General features: G+C 39.1%; 1 protein-coding gene across 2 annotated transcripts; it reads left to right on the top strand.

The window, feature by feature from the left end:
- Positions 1–1,921: 1,921 nt before the first annotated feature.
- On the top strand, positions 1,922–6,693 carry angel2 (angel homolog 2 (Drosophila)). 2 transcript variants are annotated; one of them, XM_056764410.1, is made up of 9 exons: positions 1,922–2,134; positions 3,129–3,604; positions 3,685–3,914; positions 4,040–4,109; positions 4,243–4,664; positions 4,777–4,885; positions 5,121–5,169; positions 5,553–5,719; positions 6,179–6,693. In XM_056764410.1, the coding sequence occupies exons 2-9, from the start codon at positions 3,136–3,138 to the stop codon at positions 6,340–6,342; spliced, it is 1,680 nt and encodes a 559-aa protein (XP_056620388.1). In that variant the 5' UTR covers positions 1,922–2,134; positions 3,129–3,135; the 3' UTR covers positions 6,343–6,693. The 2 variants fall into 2 exon arrangements, with proteins under 2 accessions (XP_056620388.1, XP_056620386.1); XM_056764408.1 differs by lacking the exon at positions 1,922–2,134 and adding an exon at positions 2,567–2,752.
- Positions 6,694–9,519: the final 2,826 nt, after the last annotated feature.

The raw sequence follows: 9,519 nt of genomic DNA, 5'->3' as shown, positions 1-9,519 counted from the left end.
AGTGTACATTGAAGGGACAATGGTAAGTAATCTTTGTTAAATAGACAGATTGGATGTTAATCATGTAATGCGCATCATTTGCATTTCTTGGTGTAAAAAGAGCAGACTGACTATGGTTTAAATACGTTTTTTTTAAATATTGCATTAAATTTCAATTCTGGCTCATTTTAAACGGTTTTTCTTGCTCTAACAGTATGCAGTAGGGATGCCTGTGGTACTCTATTGAAAGAGTCTCTATTCAAACTGAATGCCTTTCATAGTGCCTCATTTCTCAATGACCTTTTTCCACATACTGTCCTTGGAGAGTGAAAGACATGCGTTTCACACATCAGCCTAAACTAATGCAAGACCTGTCTACTTCGACCCATTTCACCTAATACTTCTTTAGCCCAGCTCACCTAGCTGTTATCTGTGAATACATGTTAATATTTGATGTGTGTGCGGTCAGAAGGACCAAGGTGAGTCCCAGGACCGCTGACGCTGAAAATTGTTATATAAACGAAGCTGTTAATTTTTCACCTCCTGGTTTTTGTGTGATCAATTTTGGGGGTGTTTGGAAAGCAGAACGAAGGACAATTCCTGCTGAGAATGTCTTTTATTTTTTCAGTGCGAAAACACGGCTCATTTCAACAGACTGTTTCAGTTCACTGTCTCCTAATTATAGTCTTTCTATCAGCATTACCTCCAATTACAGCACAACACCTCCTCTTCCAACGTCCCCGCTGCGTCACCCAGATCAACACATTTTTTAACGCCAAATTACACCCACCACCCAGCCATTTTATACTTCGTAAAATAAGACATTAATGTGAATTTATTTATTTACTTCTTGGTTTGACAGCCTCAACAAATAACAATCGCAAAGAGGGGTACCTTCACCTTGGTATTTGTGCAGCAAATGCACAGAGCAACAGAAGTTAATGGGCCGTGTCAGGGGGTAGGGTCACTCTCCCAGGCAGATGGCTGGAGGGTTTTGATCCGCTTCTTTATCAAAAAGTCTGGGTTTTTTTGGACCATAACGGCACTGATTTTCCCCGGCAGGCTGACAAAATCTTAACCCTGCTTAAACTTGGAACACATGACTACACAATGGCATGTATGGTGTAATATTCTTGTGTTTTAAGCATTCACATCAAACCCTCAGATGATTAGTTAGTACGTGTTTTAAGAGGGGTTACATGCTCAACTTTTGATGTTTTTTCCTCTTGACAAGTTACTTTGGTGACACATTATAATACATTACTATAAATAGACTAGGAAGTTCATAAGAAGTATTTGCTATTAAACTATACAAGTCACGAAGTTTGTCGTTGGTGGTATCCAAATACAGTAATTTTGTGTTTGTAAAACTTTAGACACTTTTCTTCGTATATCGAGCTTAGCAGATAAATTAGAGCTTGACCTTGTGAGCCACACAATATTGTAGAAGGGTAATACCGACCTCTAGTGGTTACAAAGATAATTTGCGCACGAGACATTCCCAATAGTAGAGACATCATCTGAGTTTATTCAAAACCAGTTTCATGGTTCCTTATTTTATACAAATATTTTTGCTTTATAAAATGTTAGCATTCAATTTTAACGTATTTACGTGCAAGTCTGTGGCATTAAGGCCACAGATTAAAAAAATCCAAAATCCTTATCATGACGTAAATTTGACAATCATCGTGTTCATGTGTTTCACACAATATATAAATGTGTGCCATATCAAAGTACCGACCTTTCTTATATATATATATATATATATATATATATATATGTATAGAAAAATTATCTAATAGTTTTGATCACCCAAACCATAAAAATACTCATTATATGATATTTATACAGTGTGTGTGGGTGTTCTGTTGGTTCCCATCCGTCAGTAAAACATCCCACCAACACGTCACCAGCAATGACCCCATCCCGTTATAGTTTCCATTTCAACCAGTTTAATTCACATTAAAACCAGTTTAATTCACATTAAAACCATTAGCATTTTTGTGCTGGTTTCTATTGTTTTACCAGCAGGGAAACCTCACACAGTCCGGTGAATCCACACAGGAGCCCACAGCCTCCCGAATGCATTTTACTGCGGCGAGGATTTGTATGATTGAAGCTTCCACTGTGTATTTATCACAAATAAGTTAATCAGGTAAGTTAAGCGACAAACAAGTAGTCTTCTGGTATTGACGTTATCGCTAGACCGCGCTGGTAACGTTAGGTGAATCATGGTTCAAACTCCACGCTGTGAGCGAATTGCAGATTCTTATGTATATCTTCTATATGCAACACGACGTTAAATTACTAACTTACCCACAATTTTTTATCACACTGCTTAGTAAACTATAAACGGACCGCACCTGTCGTCTAAAGCTTACTGCGAAATAAAATAACACAACGTTCTTTTGTTACGTGTATTTTGTCACATCGTGCTTTCCGTTACCACATCATACTAAAACGCCAACGCAACCTTCCGACTCAGGCGCTGCGCAGACTGTTCGGCGTGTGACGTTATGTACCGCGAGAGCAGACGGCTCGTTATACTTTCTAATAACTCTCGCGGTACTTTGATGACATACGCGGATCGATCTGCGCCTCGTCTCAAACAGCTGTTGTTTGCTAGCATGAATCAGTTCTAGACGTCTTTTCAGAATTGTTTATTGGTTTTAAACTCATTTGAAATGGTGTTAAAGAGTAGTTTTATGAGATGAGAACGTTACATGTCTCGACATAGGAATGTTAACTATGCCAGGGCCGGTGTTTCCTCAAAGTAAGCTTTTTTCATATTAGCATCGACTGTGTTTGTGTGTTGAACCCAAGCATGATAGTGTTCGTTTTTTAATTTGTTGTTTTACTATATGACGCTTGTGTGCATTAAAATAACCATTATTTTTTCCACCAAGATTACTACGATTTTTTATTTTATGTGAATGAAAGAATTAGGTGAACTTTACGTCAACTTTGGTCAAATAATAAAGGAAAACAATGCCAATACATCTTCATTAGCATGTGTATTGAATCCCCATTTTGATAGATTTAATATGACTTCACTATATTTCTTGTAGTATTACATAACTACTGTAAGTGTTACCATAGTAATACCATGGCAATGTTTTTCTTAGCACTGTTTATTTTTCCTCTTGCAGTCATCCCATGTTTGGCCGTTACCTGAGCACAATGGGCTCTCCGCCAGCTCGATCTGCTTTGAGACACTGTTATCCGCCTGGTCATCCATGGTGGACACGACCGCCACAGTTTCAGCACCAATCTACCTCTTTCGGTACTGTCAGACATCCCTTCATTCGCCCCCCACGTCCTCCAGATCCATATAACTGGAGCTCCTGGAGAAATAGTGGTGTCCTGCGCCACACTCATCCCAGACAAGGCGTTCATCTTTCTAGAGGTCTGATGGACCATTCTGAAACAGAGCCACCACGGAAAAGGAGAAAGAGCACGGATGGAAGGTCACCAGCGGAAATATCTTCACGTTTAGAAGAACGCTCAACTCCTAAAGGCAGCAGGACTCCAAAGGGAAGTCCTGAATGGCTTAGAAATAGAGCTAATGATCAAGTGCCCCCGGGGAAATTTCCTTCAAGCCCAAAATGTACCGCAGCCACACCAGGTGGGTTTACATTTGTATTGTAGTGTTGACATTTTAATATATGTTTTAACAGTAAGAACCATCCACTCTTGTCATTACAGAGTTGAAGAGACAATGGAAGGATTTTTCTCAACTCTGTGATGCTAAAACGTCTGCAGAAAGGGGGAAACACAAATTGCCATTTGATTTCACCGTCATGTCCTACAATATCCTCTCCCAGGACCTGCTCAGTGATAATGCGTACCTATACAAACACTGTAATGCCTGTGATCTGGATTGGAACTATAGGTTTTCAAATATAATCAAAGAGTTGGCACAGCACAGCGCTGATGTAAGTGACCGAACCACTTGCATTCATTCATTTTGACCACTGAAATGCTATTCTGTCCACATTCACACATCAAACTATGTACATTCAATAATGTGCTGAAATTTCTGCAATAATTTTCACTACAGATAATATGCCTGCAGGAGGTGCAAGAGGACCATTATCACGAACAAATCAAACCTTCTCTAGAATGTTTAGGTATTATCTTTAAGTAATCTTTAAGTATTTTTTGGTTTCTATTGATTCGTTGGTGTGTGATCTTCAGAATGCTTTCATTTCTCCAGACTTTTTTGTATAATGTATAAGATTCAGTTCCCTGCCATTTTAACAGGTTACCACTGTGAGTTCAAACGAAGAACCGGCGTGAAGCCTGACGGATGTGCTGTGGTCTTCAAACGCGAACGCTTCTCTCTCGTCTCCTGTCATCCTTTGGAGTATTTCCGTCGTGGCATCCCTCTCCTCGACCGTGATAACATAGGCCTGGTTTTGCTGCTGCGGCCTATTGACTGCAATAGCTCTTTTGCAAACATATGCGTGGCCAACACACATTTACTGTACAACCCCAGACGTGGTGACATTAAACTGGCCCAGCTGGCTCTGCTGATGGCAGAGATAAGCAAGGTGGCCCAATTACCTGATGGCGGCGTCTGTCCCCTGGTGCTTTGTGGGGATTTTAACTCTGTTCCTTGGTCTCCTCTGTATCAGTTTATTAAGGAAAGCAGACTGGAATATGATGGCATGCCTATTGCGAAGGTAGAACAATCTTGGAATGAAAAAGTATTTTTGTATTATATTAAATGTTCCACGTGTACTACTATTTTATCTTTCACACCTTTGACATCTCTTAAATTGTTTGGTTTTGCAGGTGTCAGGACAGGAGGAGAACCCAAGAGGGCAGCGTATACTCCCCGTGCCAATTTGGCCAAGAAGTCTGGGCATCTCTCAGGACTGCCAGTATGAAACCCCAAGCGAAGGTGTTCGCCTTTTAGCCCTAATCACATATAATATATTACCTGATATATAACAGCAACCAATTTGTTAAAGATGGCAACATTCTATATTTCACCATTGACAAAAAGGGAAGAAATAAAGAACATTGCAAGCATTTGTTTTTTAAAAGCATTTTGCATTGATTTAATTATATATTTAATAATAAGCTGAAATTGCATTTTTTGTTTAAAAGACTTCATGTTATTATTCTTTTCACAGATCCTGAAGTGAAGGATTTGGAGCAGGCAGCTTTAACAGTAGTTGATGGGTAAATCCAGATATCTAAAACTATTTTCAGATATCATGACAAAGGCATTGCCATTTAGATGCTCAAATATTTGAAGAGTTTAGTTGAAAAAACTGAGCTCAGTTTTTTTTACATTTTCAAAATCATGTTTTTTATTGTGCATTACAAGTAATCAACCAATCTGCAGTTGGGTTGTTTTGATTAAATAATAACAAAAAAATTTTTAAATTCCTTTCTATTTCTAATCTTTTTTTGTATATTTATTTTTTCAATTTTGTCACTTTAAATCCCAACTGACTTGACAGTCTTTTGTGCAGACTCTTTCCTCTGTATTTCTCATGTCTACACGTGTGTCTTTAATTACCAACATTAATAGTTGTTTTCTCATGTGATGTGTTGTGTAGATTTACTAAGCCCAGCGTTCAGCACAGTTTAAAGCTGACCTCAGCATACTCCCACTACCTGAAAGATAGCAGCCATCCTGAGATCACCACCTCCCACTCACGGACAGCCATCACTGTTGATTACATATTTTACTCCGCAGCTCTGGGAGATGTGATGGCTCATCCAGGTGTGATTTATATTTCTTGCCGCAGTTTTTTCTTTTTTATAAAGTGGCTGTAGCACTTTGCAGGCGACCTTGTCGCATAAACTTGTAATTCCATATTTGTATTCTGAAAATGCGCTCTCAAAAGGATGCAGGTAGATTACCGATGTAGATGTTACATCACTGCTCCTGTAAGCATGCGAGCCGTGATGCTGCAGTTTGATGCAGTGCAGTAGATTCTACAGAAAAAAAAATCTGCTGCGGGGTTACCATGGCGCTGATCGCGTTTATACCATACAACAAACCACTGACCACTGTCAAAGATTAGTGCATCATTAACATGCACAAAAAAAAGAAATAAACGAGTAACAAAATATTTATCAAACATACTGACATGATTTTTTGAGGAACTATTCCTTTAAGAAAAATCTGTGCAATGCTGTGCATATAAACACACTCAACCTTTGTTTATTTCTTACCCAGAATGCAGTGTGTCACCAGACAGGGGTCTGCAGCTGCTGGGCAGACTTGCCTTGGTGGGGGAAGACGAACTCCAGAGGGTCAATGGCCTTCCCAACAAACACAACTCTTCTGACCACCTGCCCCTTTTGACACGTTTCCGCCTGCACCCTCAAACCGAAAGCTGAGAGATCTGCAGTGTTTTCTTGCACCGTATAGGGGCTTGCAGTGTGCGACCAGATTAACAATGACTATAAACTCACAATTCAATGTGAAACTTGATTATAAATTGTCACATATTCTCTTTTTGTCTTATGACAAAATTAAAAGAATTGGAGCTTGTCTGTAATGGGACAGTCTCGCACATATCTCACTCCAATGTGTTAGGGGTGTTTTAAAAAATAAATAAGGCAGCTTTGACACTAAGCAAGTCAGTGAATTAAGATTTAAACAGATTTTAAAAGGTGCATCCGTTTCATTTGCATGCATTTTAAAGAATGAATGAGTAATATGTTAAATAAATAATTTTATCAGTCTTATTTGTGTGTTGGTGATGTGTTATTGTCGTTTTCTTTAAAAGTAAAAAGTCAGTGAAAGTCATTGATCAGAATGTGCAGGAATAATTGTTATTGAAAAGTTTTGAATTATATGCTGAGTGGCAGTCGTGGCCTAGAGAGTCGGATTTGTGACCAGAAGGTTGCCGGTTTGATTCTCAGGGCCAGTAAGTACTGACTGATGTGACCTTGAGCAAGGCACCTTGTCCTACTTGCTCCCTGGGTGGTGAAGCTATACCTGTCCACTGCTCCGGGTGTACGTGTGTTCACTACTCTCTGGATGGGTTAAATGCAGGTGTCACATTTTAATAAAATGTCAAATAGGACACTTTAAGTTGGGCCTGTTGGTAATTTGATGTGTTTTTCTTATTGAGTGCTCTGAGAGGTGTAGAGAGGTTAGAAACCGTTTCTAATATATTTCACACCAGTTTAAAAGTACTGGCGACAGACTTGACAGATTTTAATTTTGCCCCCATGTGGTCTGACAGCTGGATTTGAAGGTGTCTACAGCACCGCATTTGTGTTGAGCAAGAAGACAGACTGATGATTTAAGCATTTATATTTTAATCTCTTTGGTAGCTGTTGCTATGCAGATGTATTACTCACTGACACTGAAGAGAATTGATACGGTGGATGACTTTATGTAATCCTGCCAAATGAGAATGATTTACAAATAAGTGATATATGCTTTTTACAAATATGCATTCACATAATTCATCCTTTCCAGATGTTACCTACTATTTGCAATCCTGAACATCCATTCTCACTATTGTGACAGCTGCTTTCTTCACATTTACCCATTTACTCTGTGTCTCTGTGTGAATCAGATGCACCTGCAGTTCCACGTGATGTTTTTTTATTCAAAGGTCTCTGCTCTGTTTTATCTAGTTGGTGATGCGTAAACAGCCACTGGAGTGTATTTTAAAGGGGTCATATGACATGTCTTAAACTAATATTATCATTTGTTTTAGATGTAATGCAATGTGTATACACGATTAAAAATATGCTTTATTTTCCACATACCATGCATGTATCTCCTCTTTGCACCTCCTCTCGGTATGGATTTTTTAAAAAGCTCAACGATCTGAAAAGTGAGGTGTGCTATGATTGACCAGTTAACCAGTGCGTAGTAATTGGTCGAATGCTGCAAGCGTGTGATGGAAATCAAACACAACTTACCGAACATCAATGTAGAATATTCAGCACTAGCCAAATGGTCAGAATCATTGAAAGAAGCGCTATGAAACCAATCCACTCCCTTTTGTCCTCGTTTCTTGATACCATCATCAAAAGACCATAGCAAAACCTGGCTCCAGGGGTCTGGTTTTAGGTTTTGCTGAGAGTTTCACTGAGAGTTTGGATAACCCTTTGGTTTCTCTGTGGGATATTTACGACTCCTAAGCTTCAAAGAGGAGGTAAGAATTCTCTGTCTGATCTCTAACTTAACATATGAGGCTAACCAGAGAAACTTCTCTGACAAATAGGAACTCATGTGATTAAACGGTCCTTTTCTATAAACGTATCTAAATGTCTAGGTTGTGTGTTGGCACTAGTGCCATTTTAAATAGTCTGTGACTGTTAGATATACAAGTTTAAATTTAGGGTTTGTTGTATTCATACGTTTGGATGATTCACAGCTCAAAGCCTAGCATGTTTCCTATGTAACCACTCCTCTCTTAATTCCCTATGTGATGAGCTATGTTATAAAAAATAGCATGCATCATACTATGTCCATAACTAAGTTTAGACATTAAATGCAAATTGACCATACTGTCAGAGCTATGCAAATGAGGCGCCATGAGAAACAAAGGAACTTTCTCTGGCCCACTTATCGCTTTCATGGCATTGGCCTGCAGGCCACCTGGGGTCAGGGCAGGTATGCATTAAAAACACCATCACCGATCCACTTCGGGGGAATTAGAAGGAAAAAGAAAGAGAACGCGTCTGACAATCCAACGGACGACCCGGCTTGTAGCTCCCCTCTGGGGAGTCCGATTAGGCCATGGAACTTCGGACACTTAAACTCAGCGTTTCAACAGGACTGCATTCTGAAAACATTCAAGATTTCCGTCTACCGAATATGGATATTGGTCCAGCACAGAGCTAGCAAGTGTCCGATTCAATATATAGAATAGATGCATTATGTTCGTGCCTCTTTGTTAAAGATGATTTTATTGGTTTTCAGACATGTTTTACCTGCCTCGCGGCCATGCCCTCTCTCTCTCTAACTGCACTTCCTAGCGCGTTTGTGTTTCATGTTTATGTATAATGTGTTTTGACATGTCTAGGCCTAATTGTTTGTAGAGTTAGTTCAATAATTAACCATGTATTCCCTCATGAAGTTTCATTGGCTATTTCTCAAAGGATTTGGTCACTTACACTGTGTTTCGATCTATGCCAACTATGCAATTTTACGTGTCTAATATACACGCATGGACATAACACACCAAAGACACAGAAAAGCAAGTATTCACACCATATGACCCCTTTAATGTAATATGTCCTTCAAGCGTTAGATAATGGTATGTCATTTTAGCTAAGGAGATTTATTTATTGTAAATTTGCTGAGGATATATCTATATGTGACGCTGCTTTGGTAAGAAGATTAATACTGGCACATTTCTTCCATGCTAATGTAAAGGCATTATTCAGGATGGGTTCCTCAATATTACTATGCATGCTGGCCTGGTTTTTAAAGCCTTAGCAAGACCTGGTGTTTGTTAAAGAGAGAACTGGCTCTACTGTACCAATGAATATTCAGATGAGAGTCACACAGATTTTCACTGTTTGAGAGCAAATAAATATCACAGA

The sequence above is a fragment of the Triplophysa dalaica genome, chromosome 13, assembly GCF_015846415.1.
Source record: "Triplophysa dalaica isolate WHDGS20190420 chromosome 13, ASM1584641v1, whole genome shotgun sequence".
Lineage (NCBI taxonomy): Eukaryota > Metazoa > Chordata > Actinopteri > Cypriniformes > Nemacheilidae > Triplophysa > Triplophysa dalaica.
The sequence above is the reverse complement of the archived record's forward strand: the minus strand, read 5'-3'. Positions and strand labels throughout refer to the sequence as shown.

What these genes read in the sequence shown, in the direction of transcription:
- angel2 (XM_056764408.1), top strand. Translation starts at nt 2,703, where the DNA reads ATGTCTCGACATAGGAATGTTAACTATGCCAGGGCCGGTGTTTCCTCA. An exon ending in AGGGCCGGTGTTTCCTCAAA is followed by an intron (nt 2,753 to 3,128) that starts GTAAGCTTTTTT and finishes TTCCTCTTGCAG; the next exon opens with TCATCCCATGTTTGGCCGTT. An exon ending in ATGTACCGCAGCCACACCAG is followed by an intron (nt 3,605 to 3,684) that starts GTGGGTTTACAT and finishes TTGTCATTACAG; the next exon opens with AGTTGAAGAGACAATGGAAG.